General features: G+C 38.3%; 1 protein-coding gene across 1 annotated transcript in view; it reads right to left on the reverse strand.

The window, feature by feature from the left end:
- The window catches only part of ACOX3 (acyl-CoA oxidase 3, pristanoyl), a 35,914-nt gene extending 15,950 nt beyond the window's left edge, over positions 1-19,964 (reverse strand). Inside the window, exons 1-8 of the mRNA XM_080343158.1 lie at positions 19,741-19,964; positions 16,533-16,711; positions 15,182-15,415; positions 14,073-14,144; positions 12,508-12,597; positions 10,558-10,701; positions 9,632-9,720; positions 90-186 (exon numbers count right to left, since the gene is read on the reverse strand). Of these exons, the coding sequence (XP_080199284.1) occupies positions 90-186; positions 9,632-9,720; positions 10,558-10,701; positions 12,508-12,597; positions 14,073-14,144; positions 15,182-15,415; positions 16,533-16,700 (894 nt within the window). The 5' untranslated portion in view covers positions 16,701-16,711; positions 19,741-19,964. The remainder of the gene's footprint in view (positions 1-89; positions 187-9,631; positions 9,721-10,557; positions 10,702-12,507; positions 12,598-14,072; positions 14,145-15,181; positions 15,416-16,532; positions 16,712-19,740) is intronic.
- Positions 19,965-19,985: the final 21 nt, after the last annotated feature.

Raw genomic sequence — 19,985 nt, forward strand, 5'->3', positions numbered from 1 at the left:
TATGAGAGGCCCATGCTCTCTCTTTTAACCTGCTTATACCTTTGCATATTTAATGAACTGTATTCATGAAACAAAACCTTGATTCTTACCTTGACTGAACTTGAGTACTTTCCATCAGCTGTGACATCTCCAGCTATATTCAGTATGTTTTCTTTAGGTATCCTGACATTGTGGAACATGGCAAATCTGTTTAAATAAATACACAAGCAATGCAATATCTACTTTAACATAGTCTGAGGAGTCTACATTACAGTGAAAAGGTCACAACAAAGACATGATTGTACAATGATATCAGGGATATCAGTGAACTGAAAACAGTAGCCATCAAGCCAGGTAGGTAATTTTAGGAGAGTACGCCTGGAAGAACAGAGGCTTTCAGACTCAGGACAGCAGAGGAACTTCAAGATGGGGAATTGTTTTTACTCTTCAGTTTGTTTCTAAAAATTAAAGACAATGCTTAAAAAACTCAAAACAAGTACTTCATTGGCTCTAGCAGACCATTTCAGCAGCTTCATAAGTAAAGAAGTAAACTACTAATAGAAAGATGAACAACATATTCTGTTTGATGGGGAGTGACAGGTAAAGTTATTTATTAGAGACCTTACACAGAGGCAGTTTGACAGACACTTTCACTGACAGCCCCGAAACCTGAACTGAACTCTCAGTCTGCATGAGTTTAGGTAAGTTACTGAGCTTGATACCTCAGCTATCGAAAATCTTGGGCAGATGAACAACTTCCTTCTCCTGCTTAGAACCCCACTGGGCCATTCTGACTACTAGTAATTCCCTGCCACAAACAATTCTGCTGAACCACATGCTTTACTGAAGTGTTGTTCAGTCCAGTCTGGAGATTGCTTTGGAACAGAGACACAACATATTTTTTTGAGTCTAAAATATAGATCTGTGAGGATCATTCACGTTATTGAAACATAAATGAGGACATCACTGAAACAATGCCCTGAGAAGGAACTGAATGGAGAGTTTTCCTTTGTGTAAACTCAAACTAGGATTTCTGTCCCCTGGAATGTGGCATTTTAAAAAGGAACAGCAAGATAACCTTTTCTAAGTTCTGCACCTTGGCAAAAACAAAGAAGGAACTTGTCAGAATAGGCAGAATGTCCTGAGTATTCATATTCTTCAGGAAGAAAGAGTATGAACTGTGTCACCCAAGTGGGCAATACAACTTGGCACAACAGCAGCAGCATCACATCCACTCATGAATATCTCAGTATCTAATAGCACGTGAAAAGCTGTATTTGTAATCAAAGCAAATTCCCTTTTCCTGGCAATATAGGCTGATCTATTTAATAAGGCTCACGAGAGCCAGGTCTTTCACATTAATAAATTACATAAGGGCTGCATTGTTGCATGTGCTTTAAAATTACAAGTTGTTTCCAAGGAAACATATCTGCATACTGAATTTATTCAGCCTTAGAGATACACAATATTTTTGGACTTAGCCACAGAGAAAAGCATGCTATCCTAACCAAGAACCAGCTGCTTACTGGCCTTAACCATGTTAAAAAGTGGTTTATTAAGTGCCAGTTTCAGTGAGATAACACTACTCTGTAACAGAAGCAAAATGAGAATTTCCAAAAATCTGTTTTCCATCTTTGTTGATATTTTTTTTTCATATCACTGAAAGTAACAAAAATTTTAAAAAAATCTAATTCAAAAAATATCTTTTGGTTAAATTCACATTCTCTGCTCCTTATATCCCAAACAAAATCCATCACAACTGAAACTGTATAGTAACTCCAATATTTTTAAGCAATGGCATGCATTTCAGACAGGAAGAGAGTTTTTAATTATTATTACTCACTACTTTAATTACAGGAGAGTGTGTGTGGCAAGGTTTAGGTCCCTAAGTTTAGCACTCTCTTTTCCTCATCATTGTACGCCCATAGAACTACAAGAAGGTGCTTCCTCCTCAGAGCTTGAAATCCAAGCATAAGGCAAGAAGCTACAAATGTGTTCAAACAAACGGTGTGGCAGACACTAACTACTGCAGAACACTTTCTTGATACAACACCTGCCAGTCACAGCATGTTGCCAGCTAAACCTTAGCTTTTTTTACAACCCATTAGAGTGAAGGAGAATTTTAAGGAGGAATCCAAGTGACGAAAGTGAGGGAGCTTCATGGATGCTTATAAAGTACCCCTCACAGTAAGAAAAGATGCATAGAAGAAAGCAATGAAATATTATTTTTAAAAGTGACTGAATGGGTAATAAAATGGTATCAGACTAAAGGAAGAGTTGACCTAACTGAGAGCTGATACAATCTTTGGAGCACAGACTAGGAAGAAATTTCAACAGGCACCAGCTCTTGGGCCTTCTCTTCGCAAACATATATTTGGAGCATGTGTAGTTCTGTGTGCGATGAACGATAAGATTCATGGTAGTAACAGCAATGAACAAGATGGCAAATTGTCCTTTTGTGTTTTACACTGTAGTCATTAGTACAATTCATTCAGCAAAGCTACATAGTTGCAGATAATTATTTCTATTGATATGTGCTTGAAACTCTAGAGTTCTTAAAAAGCAAATTCAAATCTACTAACATATAAATTGATATACTAATAATCTACTTCTGAGAAATTCAAACCTACTAATGCTGAACACATGGCAGATGTGTGCCAAGCAAAACAGCTCCGAAAATGACCTAAACAGTTTTACCTGCTTTCACCTGTTGTGATACAATCCTAAACAGTAAATCTAGAAAAGGCTTTTGTTGGAAAGGGTGAAAAATCTTGCAAAAAGTTTTATTATAACCTGTCCGACATAAATATAATGTAGCTAATTCTGTATCACATAAAAGATTACATAGAATTATTTTGATTTAAAATCACATGTACACCCTTTTTAATAACTTTTGTCACAGCTAGTGAACCAGAATACTAAATTTCAAATCACTACATAACAACCTATCTTTTTAACATCAAAATTATCCCAAATAACAATTTTCAAAATATTAGATGTTTTTGTCCTTTATAATTTCTGTTACGGATATAGTATTTCCTTCTTTTTCTGTAAGTTACTATCAAAGTAACTGCATGTAAGATGGAAAAACTTTAAGAAGCAAAAGAGAGAGACAGAACTAGCAATTAAAAAACACACAGAAAATTCCCATGCATAAAGAAATAAGATATTTTGCTTACAAGCACCAGTGTTGAAAATAAAAGCAGAACCTTACAGGACCTGGGAGATAGGTGACCTTGTGAGATCATTGCCAACTGCTGTTATGCTCCTTCTCCAAGAACTTTGCTATTTGAAATTGTTAAGACATACTGGCCAATTTGAACTTGATATCGGAACGTATTAAAAATAAATAGTAAGATTTAATGAAGTCAACGATCACATTTCTAATGGTTATTAGTCTAGAAAGCATAGTGAATAGACATGGACCACATCTGTCAACGCACTTAGGGGAAAAATCTCCTTAAAGAACTGAAGAAATATCTTGCAATAATGGAACTGTATACACAGTCATGGGGATATCATGTACCAGCAAGTTTGGAAAATGGCCAAATTTCACATGGTGACAACAAATCCATGGGTTTGAAAACTACCCTACTTAGGGCCTCTTCTGCATAGCAAATAGCATGACTGAGATTGAGACTTCTCAGCAAGACAGATAGCTGTCACTTTAAATACATATCATAGGTCTCTATAGCAATGTGCAAATTTGCATCATGTAGCCCAGCGTTAAAAAAACTGAATCACATAGATCTCTACCTAGATTATCTGAGCAGAGTGAAGCACTACACCAACAGTAGCATTCTTTTTGTGTTATTTGGCCAGTAGTTTAGGGAACACTTCAAGCAAAGTTAATCTTACTGACTTTAAATCATGCAATAGTAATTCATCTGGTGTGCAGTAATGCTGATAAGAAAGGAGCAGCTGGAAAAGCTATGAGCTCCCTTTACTAAATTAATAAGCTGTTACCTATCATGCAAATAGCTCAAACATGCTTTGGTGAATTCCAGACTCACTAAAACGCCTTTCCTGCCAGCTTTTGTTATTGACTACCTTAGAGACAGTGCAGTGACAGCTCCTTCAGTCCTTCCAGCCAGAAACAGAAAGCAAGTGAATGGTATGGGAGGGCTGTGAGTCAAGTGATCTCACGGCTGTTTATGGGATACAGTGAACCTTGGGAAGAATAACACTTCAAAGGTTTGGTGAAAAACTTGCAGAAGGAAAGAAAACAGCCACATATTCCAGACTGAAACTCGCAAAAAGGTTAGAGTTGAGGAGACTTGCAGAGAAGCTGGGGAAAACTGTGAGGCAATGGTTTAGCTTTATTTCTACAGCCAAGGCTCTCATATAAGAATGCAGCTCTGTAACAGTAATGCTCAATAGCAATGATAAAACAACATAGCATTTTCTAGGCTTCCTAATCCTCTCTTAATTGACTTCATGGCACACAAAGACCCACTCACTCTAAAGTTCTTATAGTCTGAGAGCCATTCTTGCAAGGAGTTTTGGATGTGCAGACACATACAGCATCTTACCCACATAGTGTCTAACCTTGACTGTGGAAACTACGCGGAGAGGGCAAAACAGGGAAATGTCAACGATTCCTCTGTAAAATTCACTGTTTTGACTTAAAACGTAAACATGCAAGATGTGTCTTGCAAAGTTTTTGGATTGACTGCGAAAGTCACACTGTTCAGAAGGACTGAAGGATCTATACTGCTGTATTCAGATAATGCAAGTAGAGGTACAGACATTTTTAATATTTAGTTTTATTTTATAGCTGCTTCATTACTATTGCAATTGTTTGTGATTCTGGTCAGAAGCTGCAAGACAATGAAAACATTAAACAAGCAAAAACTTGTGTATTTGAGAAGCAGGACTGATTTCTGCACTTGCTTTCCTATTCACATCCCTGTACTGTCCCTTTCCCTGCACTGCACCAGCCTGTTCTGTGGCCTTGCAGTGAACTAGACCTGACAAATGATCTGGTTGAAGACAGCCAAATGTTGGGCTTTTTTTCTGTCAGATTAGTTTTCAGGCAGTTCCAGTTCCCCAGCTGAGTCCCCTACACAGCTACACAAATGTTTGTCCCAGCACAAAGAAAAAGGCAGCGTGGGAGTAGAAGCAAACAAAAGAAGAAGCTGAGTACGGAAATTATCTTCACCAAAATACTGCTTCAGACTGTAAGATGAAGGTCCAAGAGACTATTCAGGCTTCAACCATGTAATAAAACCATGTATTACAGCTCCTATCTTCCCAGTAAAAATAACTACAACCATCGCAAAATCTAAATAAGAGTTAAGAGGATAACTACTAGGAGACAAAAACCCTTTGAAAGACTGGACTTTCATTTGTTCTACCCTCAAACTAGGAGCAGCAGAATCTCAATGCATTATTGTCACGAGTACTGAAATAGTAACAAACTAAAAAAACGAATTAACCAGTTAAAAGTCATCTGTAAAGGCCTGGAGTTTGTGTGATGTATGCCATCTTCACCAATATACAAGGAATTGCAGAGGGGGCTTTCAGAACCTCCAGTCTCTTTCCAGGAGGGATTCTTTTACACCATTTACTGATTATCTGCCCAATAAATCCTGTTTATCCATTTTGTCTTGATTCCTTCATTTTGGTTTTGGGATCCAGAGAGTTGAATCTGGCCCCAGTGATTGGTAGAGAACATGTTGAATGTCCTATTGAATTGTATTTGTGGAGAGACTGATCACATTTTAATTGTACATGAAATGTTGTTAAACAGCTAATCAAAAACTCCAGTTCTCCAAAGCCCACCTTTATAATTAGTTACAGCTAACAATTCTCTTCCCCCAGAAAGATACTTTTCTCCCTACAAAGAACTCCATCAAAATAAACAGCTTTCTGTCTGGCAGCAGTTTGCTGTATCTTTGATAGCTTCATATCACAGGTTTTGTCTGCTCAACACATTGTACTGTCAGCAGATACAGATGAATGAGCTCAGAGCATGTTTTACAAAGACAAGGCGTGTTAAGCACTACTTCAGAAACACAATTATGACTGATTTTCAAACTCTTCTCCATGCAGATTTCATTAGGCATCATTTCTATTTCTGGAGTGGGGAAAGCAGCAATTTGCTGCCAGTTAAAACTGGGCACGACGTTGGTTCACCACCAATTCAGTGGCAATCATTTACTGATGTGTTCTGAAGTAATGGGTAATTTGGTAATGTTACATTAGCCAGGGCAGACAAAAAAAACCCAAACAAAAACGAAACAAAACATTAAAGGGAAGAAACAGAAATGCACATCAGCACTTACCCAAGCTCTTGATTTATGTCCCTCCTCTTACGCCTGTGACTCATTTTATTGAAAAGCCCCTGGTCACAAATATCCAGAGTTCTTTCAGTAGTTGTTTTTTTCTTCAGCTACTTGCATTTTGAGATCTCAGTGACCAGCACATTTCAAAGACTGCCAGAGCGCTAGTAACAAGTGGACATTTTTATATTATAAAAATATACACTGAAGCACTTGCATCCCCTGGTGGCAGTCCTTTTTGTTTTTTCGTAACAGAACACAAAGCCAGTCTAAACTCTCCATGAGGAAAACTGGAATTCTATTTTTAATCATTTAGGCATTGATTACACAAATCATTTTAAATGATAGAGAGAAAGAAAAAGATTTTAAAATATTTTGAAGTGATTTTGTCTTTTTTTTTTGTTGGGGTAGCTGAAGTTACAGAGACTTGCAAAATCCATGTGATTTTTGGACATTGCAATTATGAAGTTATGAGAATTATTTGGAAAGACAAACTTGAAAGGGACAGATTAGTCAATTGGATTTACACTGCAATAATTCCCACATTACTTCTGAAATTCTTTCTCTTTCTAAAAACATTACATACTGCATTAGCAGGAAACCAGACTTCAGCCAAATGACCCAAGAGACCAATTGTTTTCCAAAGCCAGAAGGGACAACTACAATCACCTACTCTCTTCTCTTACATAGCAAAAATCAATGGCATTTTCCAAAGAAGCTCTGGAATTTCTTCCCCATGTCCTGCATAAGTGCTTAACTCTCTGTATCCATATTGAAAATCAGTAGCATAACCTTCTTGAAGGGCAGAAACAAAATCTGACACCTCTGCCAAAGATGTCGGACTCTGATCTGCACTCTGACCGTTTATCCTGAGTGTAACTAAATGGAAATATATCTCATTTACTAAGTGTCTATGGTAGTTGAACCAGACTTCACACATACATTCAAAAAACTGGCAAAGCATGCAATGGAGACTAACACTTGTAGTCACAGCATAATGGAATGGTTTTCTTATCACCATATACAACAGGCTTCTATACTGCAGGCTGTGGCTTCTCTGGGATAAACTGCGAAATAAGATTAGTAAACTGCTTAGAACAACACCTTGACAAGGCAGTGTCTGATGAAATATCTTCCTGTGAATCTCAGCATTTTGCAGATCACGCAACCAACAGTTCATTTTCAAGAGTGGCACAGCTTGTTGTCTCTGCAAAGAATTGAAGAGCTACAGAACCACCACCTCCCCAGTCCCCATCCAGGGCTTCATGTACCTCTGAGAAGCAACGTGTACAAGTTCTGACATTTTTGTTGGCTCAGTGAGATCAGGAAGGTTGCGAAGTGAAAACTCGTTCTCCAGTTCTTGTGAACAATGTTGGCATCTAACCTCAGACCCCTCCAAAGAACACAGCCAAGGCAGATCAGGAACACCGGCTTCTAGAGTCTTCAGCTGAATGAAGAGTATTGGTAACCTTGGGCTCCCTCATCCCCCTACCCTAATCTGCAGGTGCTGATTTAAACTTAAGCTTTCTAGTCCAGACCCTGTATTAATCCATATTTAAAGAGATCTAGATCCATGACTGGGGCTCTTCAGGCACTGCTGTTAGCAGAAAATATACTATTTTTTTACAGCAGCATACACAAAGTATATAGAACAATTAGAATGCCCTTTAAAAATGACATGTGATGTCATACCTAAGATAAAGGACTCCATCTGACATTAAGATAGGAAGTAACTGGCATCTCTTATTTACAGTGTATTAGATAGATTATCATTTCAGATTATTCAGTTATACCAATATTTTAACAAATGCTCTATTTTTTTCCCAGTAGGTCAAAGGATAAATTATGTGAATTTTTATGTTATGTCAAGCACACTCTTTTCCTTCCTCCTGCTGCACATAAAACTATGCTGCAAATAAAGAACGAACAACAGAATTTGAACATTTCTACAGAAATATGCAGCTGAATTACATTTGGATTATGGAAGTCCATGTTGCTGTGCCATCTGGTGGCTACTAGCTTGTAATGCAGATGCAGACAAAAATTCCCACCAAAACTCAAACCCTCTACTTTTCCAGGCCTTTAATCACATTTTTTCCTCTATAAAATTTAATTTTCTACTTTCTTTTATTTTGTCTGTGTCTTCATATAACAGACCATAAATGAGAATGAGCCACATAAACACAAAAGTCAGTGCTATTTTTGCCACTACAGCTAACTGGGGCATCAGAAGGGGGGTGGTAAAAAAACGCTGCAGAAGACCTACGACCTTCAGGAAAGCCAGACAAGGCCCTTACATTTGAAAACACGATACATTAGGATGTCTATACTTTGTTTACTGCAATGGCATGTTATGAAGGACGATGAATACATCTGTAATGAACTCAATCAACAGAAAGAGGTAAATTTGAGGCATAGAGATATTTACCCCCACTTATTATATATAACTAATCACAGAATCACACAGAATGTTAAGGATTAGAAGAGACTTTGAAAGATCATCCAGTCCAATCCCCCTGCCGGAGCAGGAACACCCAGATGAGGTTACACAGGAAGGTGTCCAGGCGGGTTTTGAATGTCTCCAGAATAGGGGACTCAATATTAATTTTTATATAATGGCTGTTTTAATGCAGAAATCTATCTCAATTTTCTCACTGTCTCTCCTCCCTATCAGATGCTTTTGGTTAGTAAAGCAGAGACATAGTTTCATAGAATCACAGAATACCAGGTTGGAAATAAGGCCAATGAAGTCCATGACTCAGAAATGGAGTCCAGGTACTTTTTTTATTTCAACTGTACACAGAGAATACAGGAAAAAAATAGCTAAGTTTCTCCTTCTCTTCTGCAGTGAACAGGATTAGTCCAGAAATCCCAAGGTTTAAACCTGATACCTAGTTTCTCTACCGGCTCACATTAATCTTACATCTTTTCTAACAATAAACCTTATCTGTGGACCTTCAACAGCCTTCCTGTGGGCTGGAAATCGACAGACAAAATAATTAAGGGCTTACAACCAGATGGGTAGAGAGGCTGATGAAGTTCTTTACTCAGAACTTAACAGATTTAGGGTTTTTTTTCATTATTATTGTTGCAGAGTCTATGCCTGCAAGAATGCTTGCGGATATTCCCAGAGTGCCAGTGGCACTTCATATTCTAAAAAGTGAGAGAAGTAGAAAGATTATGGTTATTCAGATAGAAAATACTGAAATTCAATATTTTTCAATCTGGCTTATTTTTAGAAATACCAGCAACTTAAAACCACTCGCGAATACCTCAGAACTAAAGACAGAACTGACACAGGAGGATACCTGCACCACTACACTGTGATATAACCTAGAATGTTTCCTCCTTCAAATGGATTGACTTACCCATTATCCAACCCATTCTGTCCAAGTTTCTTCCCTATGTCACCTACCATCACACCCGGCATGGGTAGGAGAGTTTTTGTATCTCGAATCTGCATAGAAGTGGAAGAAACCATTACTTCGGTTACGGAACAATGAAAGTTATCAGTTGAACTTTTCAAACAGTGAAAATATTCCCAACTTCTATTCTGTTATTAACGTCAAAAAAAGGTCTCTGTTTTTTCCAACCACATAATCCTGGATGTAACTTGTACTTACATATCCTCTCATTCAGGACATAGATCCTTCAGCAGTATGACACTAATTACATCACTGTAATTAAATATGCCTTAACACTGATGACTGCTCTCAGCAGACTAGCAGGTGCACACATGCATAGTAAGAATCAATAGATCTTTTATATAGCAATCAGCTTTGAGATATTCCCCAATTTTATAATAAATTCTATTCAGTTCGCAACTAGTTCATTTTACTATGTACACCTTAAATACTTGCCGTATTTTCTGATGCCTTTAATCTTTTAAACTAATCTCTGCAGTAGAAACCTGCAGTTTTCAAGCAGATCAGCCTGCAGCATTGGCAGACATAAATCACCTTAAGCCTCATCTAAGACCTTCAGGATTTCATATAGCATAGGTTAGTTCTAACTATACAGTTAGCATGACAATCTGGAGGCTTTTCAGCTCTTTTGTATTTTTCAGAATTTTCTGCAGAAACCTTACAGTATAAAACTGACTGCACAATCATCACAAAATCAGTGAACATTTGAAAACCGTACTCTTGCTACAATTGCAACAAATGTTGAAGGTATTAATTAAAGAATATACTGGTGAGATATAAATAACAGTACAACAGAAAGTCTTTAATTTGAACCCACTCCCTCCAAAATAAAAAAAAACCAAAAAACAGTAGCAATATTTCTACCCTACCTGTACAATAAAACTATGTAATCCTTGGCACTGTCCATCGGGAGTATAGAGCTGAGCGTACACAACCGCATGCGTGGCATGTTTCCCCATATTACCAACCCAGAACTTCGCAGCTTCAAAGTCAGGAGTATTGATGATAAATTCCTGCAGCCAGCAAAGAAAGGAGCAAACTATATAAGTCATAAAAATCAAAATATAGCTATTTTTTTTCATGACCATGGTAATGTTTTGAAAACATTCATTAACTACCAGGGTTTCATTCTGTACTGTACTCCAACAGCGGAGATCACTCTTACTGTGTTCAACTTTGGAGAGAATACATGCAGCTAGGAAAAAATTAGAGCTGAGAAAGTTCATTACTTCATTATAAAGTCTGAAATTCAGCCTTTTTATTGCTTATTCAAGCATTTAAAAAAAAAAAAAGGTAAAGCTAAGTGATGGACCCAAAAGCATTTCCTAGATCTTAGGTTAAGCTGAGCTGTGAGTTCAGTCCATGTGAGGGACTGTGAGGGCAATTTCAGCAGCGAGGACTGAAATCTGAGCAAGGATCACCTCCTTCCTTCTCAGTTTTGGATGGGAAGGCAGCCTGGCTGGCAGGGTGAAAGGTGGCACACTTCACAGTCTGCAGAACTGGGGAGCCATGAGTAGTGGGAATTCTGAGGCATACACATATCTTGAAATTTAGACATAGATTCAGGATTTAGATTTTTACATTACATATAGTGTGTTTTCTAGATGTAAAAGAAATCTGAACTCAAAGCATCACAATCTCAACAAAGATTTATTAATTTCAGTCACTTCTACTGAAGTGCACTCATCATCAACCTAGAACTCAATTTATTTGAACAGAACTTTCCATTATGCCATTATCACAAGTTTGGGTTTTTGCGTTTTGGTTGTTTGGGTTTTGGGGTTTTTTTTGGTGTGTGTGTGTGTGTGTATTTTGTTGGTTTGTTTTGCTTTGTTTGTTTTTGTTGTTTGTTTGGTTTTTTGTTTGTTTGGGTTTTTTGGTTGTTTGTTTATGTTTTTTTCTCTTTCTGGACAGCATTATGAATGTCCAATGTTGCATAAATGATCTCTGAATTGCTTTTATACGAAAAAATGCAGACTGGAATGCTGTCCTGCTGAAGAATATAAAATCTTATGTTTCGAATCTATGATTATAATTTCTCATTCTTTTGAAGCCACATGGTGATGTGACATTGTTTGTTGACAGCAACAGAACACAGTTCTGTATATTACAGTGCAATAAAATGCCACAGTCTTTGGGGGACATGACGAGCCCACCTTCCTGGGACATTAAATAACACATTTTAAATTCAACTTGGCATAAACCAAGCATGTAGATGACAAAGAAAGAAAGTTATATCAGCCTCCCCTCTGAACTTCTAATTTCTTCCCTCTTAACAAAGAACTATGATGAGTTCTACTCATTTACCGAAAATTTTTTAGGACATTGAATTTATTTGTGCAGTAGTGTTGATTTCAGAAAACAAAGTAGGAATAGTAAGCACTTTCCTAATGTAAAAAGCAGTTCATTGTTTTCTTCTTTTGATCTCTCTGATAGTCTTGGTATCTTGCTTTTTGTACTTCTTTTTCTCATCCTCAGAAAATAATCCTAATCTTTGTATATAGAGCCTTCATTTTAAAGACAAAAGACAATTTAATCTGCACATCCAGCTATTCCTTAAGAGACACAACAAAGGAGAAGAATGCTATCCTTATTTTCTACCACAGCCAGAAGCTAAAATACCTACTTGTACAAGAAAACAGAAATTGCTGGGTTTGTTGTAATTATTTACAATAGTGTAAATACTTGACTTGTTTTTTTACATTTAGGGGTTGAACTTGGTTCTTGCTAATCTAAGAAATCCACAAATCATTCTGTTCTGTTAGTAAATAACACAGCTCAATAACGTCAAATGTTATTGCTGTGCATTAAAGACTAACCTGTGTGCTTCGATCAAATGTGGCAGTAGTTCGTATGCCTTTGGTATTAGTTCCATGGCTGAGTTCAGTCAGAGCAAAACATCCAAAAATCTAAATAGGGAGACATAAGGCACAGTTCAAGACTACTTTGTAACAGCAATTAAAACTGTAAGATTTTCAAACGATTGCAAGTTCAGCTGTTGGAAAGCAACTCACAAGTGCAAGAAACCAGTGACATGTAACTCTAAGGCTAGGACATCATGCCTGCTGTAGGGTAACAGCTATTTTTTTCCTTTGCTGATGGCCAACGCATTCAGGCAGGTACGGATTATTACATCCACTGATGAGTATTCTGCTGTCTGCATTGAAAGAACTGTTGCGTGGTGAAAACTGGCAAGTTCCGGGAACTCCCAAAGTCAGAGGAAAACCAGAACAAGGCTGTTTATTTTTATAATTGCAAATAGCCTACATTACTGAAGGGGATACATTTATATCAGATCAATACATAGATACACTTGGTTCTCAGCAGCATTTGGGAACATTGGTTCACACTAATATTTATGTACTGCAGCCCCTTCCCTTAGAATGGTTTGGCCTATAGTATGTGGGAGATTTGAGGGATTATCTTGAGGTTGTTGTGTGGATGGGTTTCTATTAGATGGAGATTTATTTCTGAACTAGCCAAAGGAATCTCAAGGCCAGCCAGAAGGCTGAAAAACAGCACCCTGACAAACAGCAGTGAGACTCGGACGCGTGGACAGCTCATGAACATGGACAATATCCAATCAGCTAATGCATGCTTGGAGCGTGGACACGTGATCAGGAAATAACTGCATATATAAGGAGGCTTGTTTCGCTAATAAATGGCTTCGCTTGAATTCATATTGGATTGTGTGGAGTCCATGATTTTTCGCCCTCGCAGTAGTACATGATCTTTAGTAACAAGCCTTTGAATAGCAAGTGAGAAAACCAAACCAAATCAAAAAACCCGAAACCTCGGGCAAAATTTTTCTGACAAATATATATCCTCAGGTTTTTGCTTAGACTGAGAGTCATTTAAAGAATTCATCCTGATCTTCAACATGGGGTATTGAATCAGAACTATGTAGCAGTATATTGCTATCTACAAGCAGACAGATAAACACACACCTTCAGAAAACTAAATAAGCAAGGAAGGTGAATGGTTAGGAAAACAAGCAAACAAATAGATAAGAAGTGGTAAAGAACAACAAAAGTAGCATGAAGCTCAGTCTGAGTACACTCAGCATATATATCTCACAAAATTGAAGAGGGTCAGGCCAGACAGCAAATGCTGCCCACATGGCCAAATGGCACTGGCAGGAGGAACTGTTTAGGATTGGCTCTTTCTATCAGAGAGGCTGCACTTATTCCACAGGGCAGTCTAAAAGAGAGCCAGGAAGCAGCACAGTGGCTAGCAGTGATTGTCAGGGCTCAGTGCTTCAACCTGCTCCGTGGTCTTTTGCTATTTAGAAGTACCCGGTTACGCAAAGAGAACGGAAATAACACAAGGGTGCAGGTAGTACCATGGTTCTGACAAATTCTCACAAGTTATCAAAAAAAGTTACCTCCATGCTGTAAACCTGTTTCACAAAGTCTGCAAATCTCTCAGAAGCACTCAAAATTGCACCTGCAAATACCTGTAAAACCAGAGAATTGTGAATGAAATCAGTGACCCCATGATGGAAAGCACAAATTGCACACAGTTTGTCATAGTGATGTCTGTTAAAAAGGCCAAGGAAAGTAGGCTGCACGCTAAACTACGACTTAGTCTATAGCTGGAGGAGGTAAATCGGGATTTTATCTCATCAAGGCCTCTTTACAGAGGACTGAAATTTTCACAGCTCTAACCTGTTGAATCCTTTATTGCAAACTCTTAAAAAACCTTAATGAGCTCAGTTTCTACTTGTTCTTACTGATGTCCCCTTTAACAAAGTGAAACTTTAAAACTGTTCTAGTTTGTTTTATTTCAGATGGATTGAAAACTGAATATAGCTGCTTCAAGATCTGGCAAGAACACTTTTTGAAGCTACCTTCAGTTTTTCCAGATGGATATTCACATAACAAAACTACAATTTCCAGACTCTCTCCAGCCATGTGAATAGTGATAATTAATTAATTCTACTAATATTATTTGACCAGCTATGTCAAGCATTCTTTCTGAGAGACTCATCTAGGGAACAATTTATGAACAGAATCCTGGCCGCTGATGTCAGTGAGAAACCTTCACTGGTTTCTGTTCCTTCTGGATTCTGCCCTGAATCAACATACTGAGGGTGAGGCAAGGAAGTTTCTAATACCTGTTATCTGTAACAAAGACACAGCCACGAAAACTGGGCCAAACAAACAAGTTCTTTGGCTGCTAATGCCATAGAGAGGAGGCAGAGGAGTGGACAAAAGGTGGAGCTGTAGGCATCAAAATAACTTTCTGTAGCTCTGTCTATACCGCTCCACCTTTACTTTCCAGGTGAGATTCCAGTGGAGACAGGACTTAAGGACAAAAATCTACTAACTTCATCCCACAGCTCTCTGATTCTTCTAAGCAGTTAAAATGAGCTTCATTTTTAAAGACAAAGGACTGGGGAAAGCTTTAGTAAAGTAGGCAGAAAGACAAATACAGTATTACAAGAGACTTAAATTCAAATACACACCACTATACATCTTGAACTGTACTTACACCACAGTGTAAGAAATACTGGAGACACGGAGACCAATCATACATTCCTACACAAATGATCATATGAAGTATCTTTAATGGGTTCTCGATGATCTCTTGCTGAGTAAGAAAATCATACTCAAAGAGCCTTTTACAGCGCAGAAACGTCAGCTCCTGATATTTCTCACGGCACAAATCTTCTCCAGGATGACGTGCAAAGACGGGATCACTTTCCAGAGCAGAGAAGATTCTGTTCTTCAGGGGGAAAAAGCTGACATGAGAATGTTAATCTAAAAGCATTAACAAAACCAGTTAATGTTCTTCCAGGATAACATTATGCTTCAAACTACATTTGTTTGATAGGAAGATGTAAATTTATAAAGCCAAAACTCCTGTGAAAAAATATATTTAAACGATCTGTCATTGTATATACAGTTCACACGGCTAAATTTTATTAAAGCTCTTTTGTCATAAAGTAATATAAGTGGGACTGATTCATTCTCAATGTTAAGAGAACAGTATGGAAAACTTACTTGCGTTTTAAAGTAGGTTTATTATTTCACTATTATGAAGCTGCTGGCAGGATCTGAAGGGCAATGGCCCTCAATCTGAGAATAAAGGTAGAACCCCAGGGGTTACATTCAGTCAGAAATATCCCATAATGCTAAAGCCAGTCAGATCCAGAACAAGGCAGTTTTTATTTCTTTGATCCATCTTCTAAGATTTTAATAATTATGGTGAATGTTCAAGATTAGCTTAAATCCATGCAAATCTATACCACCTTCGGAAAAGTCAGTTCTGTCTCCTCCTATACCTCCAAGTCATGCATTCCCACACCATCTCTTGTGCTGCAATTAATCTCTTTTTTCTGGTAGGGTTAGCTTTCAGTGACATAGGCATGCTAATGTGTTCAACTTCAGTGCCACATAAACATTAATACAAGCACAGAAGATCATAGAAAATCATGTCGGTCAAAGGAACACAGAAATACTACATTTGACAGTGGCATGAACTTAGGTCTGCTTAAGTGCATTGTAAAACCATGGGATACATGATTTAATGCAAACGGTACAGTAAAACAATATAGTAAAATATAGTTCTTTCTCAGTTTGAAGCGAACACTGAAGTTCTGTAAAGAAGCACCTGCTGGTCTTCCCTGTACTGATGTTGTAATGAAATGAGCCTTACGCGATGAAAAAGCAGGTTGCTTAAAAGTTCAGTTCTGTTCTCAAAATTGGATGTGCAAAAGCATTTTTTCATGCTCCATATCTACAGAGTATTATTAAATTAAATACCCTCCCTTTGAAAATCACATAGTTGCTTCTACTGATATCTCCAAAATTAAAACATTTACAATTCTTGCAAAGTTTACCTTAAGCTGGATGATATCTTCACCATCTAGTAACACTGCCATCTCCTTCCAGTTAAAGGAAGCTTTCTTACGATATTTGCAAAGTGGTCCTCTAGGGAAATCTGGTAGCAAAGTATCCCATGAATTTCGGTTGCCAGTGACTTCTTTCAGCTTCAGTGTGGATGACATTGTTAGCTGAACTGCATCAAACAAGAAAAAATACATCACAAACTGAAGCACCACGGATGTCTAATTTTTAATAATAAAAAGAAATCAAAAGGGTTGTTAATTGCATCCATAGACTTGTTCAAATGTATAAGTAGAGCACTGCAGAATCAACTGAAGCTTGCCCTTCCAGTTTTCTAATTCAATTGGCTTGGTACAAGCTAAGAGAAAAAAATTCCTTTGATCAAATGTAAAAGAATTACATAGTCTTTGTTATCAAAACATGAGTTAAACCTTTTAAAATAAGCAAAATATGAATCAGGGACAACATTGGTTAATATTGCATAATAAGAATGGGGGGACGAGATAAAAAAATCCAGGAGAAAAAATAACATCTTAAATAACATAATGTGAATAATTGTAACCTCACTTCTAACTTAAATGCAAAAGAATAAAATATAAAAGAACCCAAACATGCACACAAAGCTCTGTTCAAATGCAGCACACACCTGAATTATTTCCACATTACTAGTTAACTTTTAAACAACTTTTAACAAAACGGTATGTTGGTTATATGTTAAGGTTTGTTATTATATAACTGAAGTGATGAGCTGTTGCTTGTGCATAAACCTGAGACAGAAGACATCAGGCAGTTCTGCCCTTCCACTGATTGAACGTATGAAAGAGTAAGTGGGTAATAGAACCTTTATTGCATGTACCCCAATTGCAAGAAACAAATTTCTGTAAAATTCTACGTATTTGCATGTCCTTTGCCTGATTTAATTTTGTGCAGAATTGGGCTAGCTCCCATGGATCCCCTTCGCTATGAGGGCTCTGTGCTACCTGGGTATAACTGCCCAGGCCATAAGAAATATGATGCAGAAATAAACAGGTGGTTTTACAGAGGGGAAACAAAAACACCTCCAGCCCTGCATGCTATTCCGGCGCTTTGACATGGTGAACATTCAGAATTGTGAAACTAGAACAATTATCAACACACTGTCCATCATTAACTTCATTGATTTGAATAGAACAGGTGAATGGGACAAGCAGGAGGCCCTATCTGCAATGGGCCTGCAAAAGGTAAAGACTAAACCTGCATAAATGAAGTGAAACAAAACTATCATAGTAGTGACTTCTACAAAACACATAAAAACTACAGGGCATTTCTCCTACACGGAAGATACAGTTTTGGAAAATTGTAAGCGCATAGGTATGCACTTCTTTTAAGTGTCATATTGCCATACTCAAGAACAAAGTATGCAAAGTATGAACTTTGCAACAAAACTTCATTTTTCTCTCTTTCCTCCCTAAGTTTACATTTAAATTTCTGTTATTTGGTGGCTTATAACATTTTTACCCTGTCTTCCCACTAAATATTTTTTTCTGAATACACTTATGTTTTCTGTGCTGAGTTGGCCTCAGACTCTTGTGATCAAAAGCAGTGAGGCCCCGCAGTCTGTTGGCATTTTGTTGTTTGTCTATATGGGTGATGTGAGCACATCGCAGAACGTCACAGAACCAGCAGGATTTCCTTATCAGTAGGTACAACCGCACTGGTTTTGGAGGGGACTCTTGCTTTGTGGTACAGCCTGGCCCAAAGGGTAAGGATTTATATCTCTGCTGCTTCCAGCAGCAGATGTCAGGGTGCCCTCTGCTGCTACCACCTCGTATCATACCCAGCAATTCCTGCCGCTTCTTGCAGGTGGCAGAGATCTGTGTTATGCTTCTAAGATGCAAAAGTGATGGGGCAGGGGAACAGAAGTTGGCCACAGTATAACGAGGAGATTGGCTGAAAGATGCAATTCTTAGAGATACTGGGAGGACATCCAGTCCTAGGGCTGGCCAACGGCTCAGGATGGACTATGAACATCATAAAGCACAGAAACTGCTGGTTTGGCACTCTGTTTTTGCTGTCACTATTGTTTTTTTTTACCCCCCCATCATCTTGATATATCTTCTTGATACGTTTCTTTTGACCTAATCCTCTTACGGAGGTCACTTTCTAGCTCTGTGGATGGTGTGGACACAGTAGAAGAGAACCTCAGGATAGTATTTCTGCATGTGACTTCCACATGGGTTCCAGGGGGGTGCAGTCCCACTACTGTGCAACAGTACAGAGGGGGAAAAAGGGGCATTGGGAAGGACCAGTTCAACCTGTAGCAAGATAAACAAACGTTACTCTTCTAACTGGGAAACAGGTAAATCAGGCAGAAGTTCAAGGCTTCTGTTTCAGAACAGAGAAAAATTTGCATCAAAATACTGCAGTTATTGCATCTAACTATTTACACTGCAAATCAACGAATTGCTCAAATGGGAAAATGTAAGCATTCATAAAAAAAAAATAAATCACAGTTTCTCTCTCCGCCTTCATACAATGTTTTAATATAATTGTGTTCCAAGCAAACACTTTCAAAACTAATTAGGAAACCAAAACAGCCAATTACAGAGGGAAAGTAACAAAGGATGGCCCTAAAGAATAACCACAGTGTTAATTTCAGTATTAATTTCAGCCTGGTGCTGACACTTTGAAATTTACCTGTGGATGTGGCAGTAAAAAACAACACATTATTTTTCAACTTTCTGAGAACCGCTGCAGTTTCACTGAGAAATGCTGAGTTGAAAACTTTTTTACGTGGAAGACACTCCTGCTAGTAACTCAAATCCACGACTGGGCAACTACGGTATCCAAAGCACACAGGCATATTTGTTTGCAGTGTATTATAGTGAATTATCTTGCGCAATGATGATAAGGCTCAGGCACATGGTCGCTGTCAAGAATAACGATATTACAACCTTATTCTGTCAGAAACACCATTACTCGCAAATGTGGAGCAACTAGGAAAATAAAACAAAAAGCTTGCCACGGCAGTTGCCCAGAGAGGGGCACCGGAGAGGCTACCGGCAGGGAAGGCAACTTCTTATTTCAAAGTCCTTTGCAGTTTCATTGCACAACTGCTTTTTGAACTGCACCAATTCTGGGCAGGGCCTCGTTAGTGCTGGGAGGAGGAAAAACAAAAACAAACAACTGCGTAATATATTGGGTTTTACTACAAAAATATACCCTGCTTTATTTCGGAGTCATGCAGCCAGGCAGCGTTCCCAGTTTTGAGCCCGCTTTCAGAAGGCGTCTCTACGCTGAGGCACCGTAGCCGCTGCCGCGACGACACCGATTTTCCGCAAATCAAAGCTAAAAACCTTCCAGCCTCCACCTGCCTCAGCAGCCGGTTGCCGCGGTTTCTGAGCTGCAGCGCGGCACCGCAGCAGCGTCTCACCGCGCCCCGCACGGCGGCAGCTCCGGCTCCCGGG

The sequence above is a fragment of the Nesoenas mayeri genome, assembly GCF_963082525.1.
Source record: "Nesoenas mayeri genome assembly, chromosome: 4".
Lineage (NCBI taxonomy): Eukaryota > Metazoa > Chordata > Aves > Columbiformes > Columbidae > Nesoenas > Nesoenas mayeri.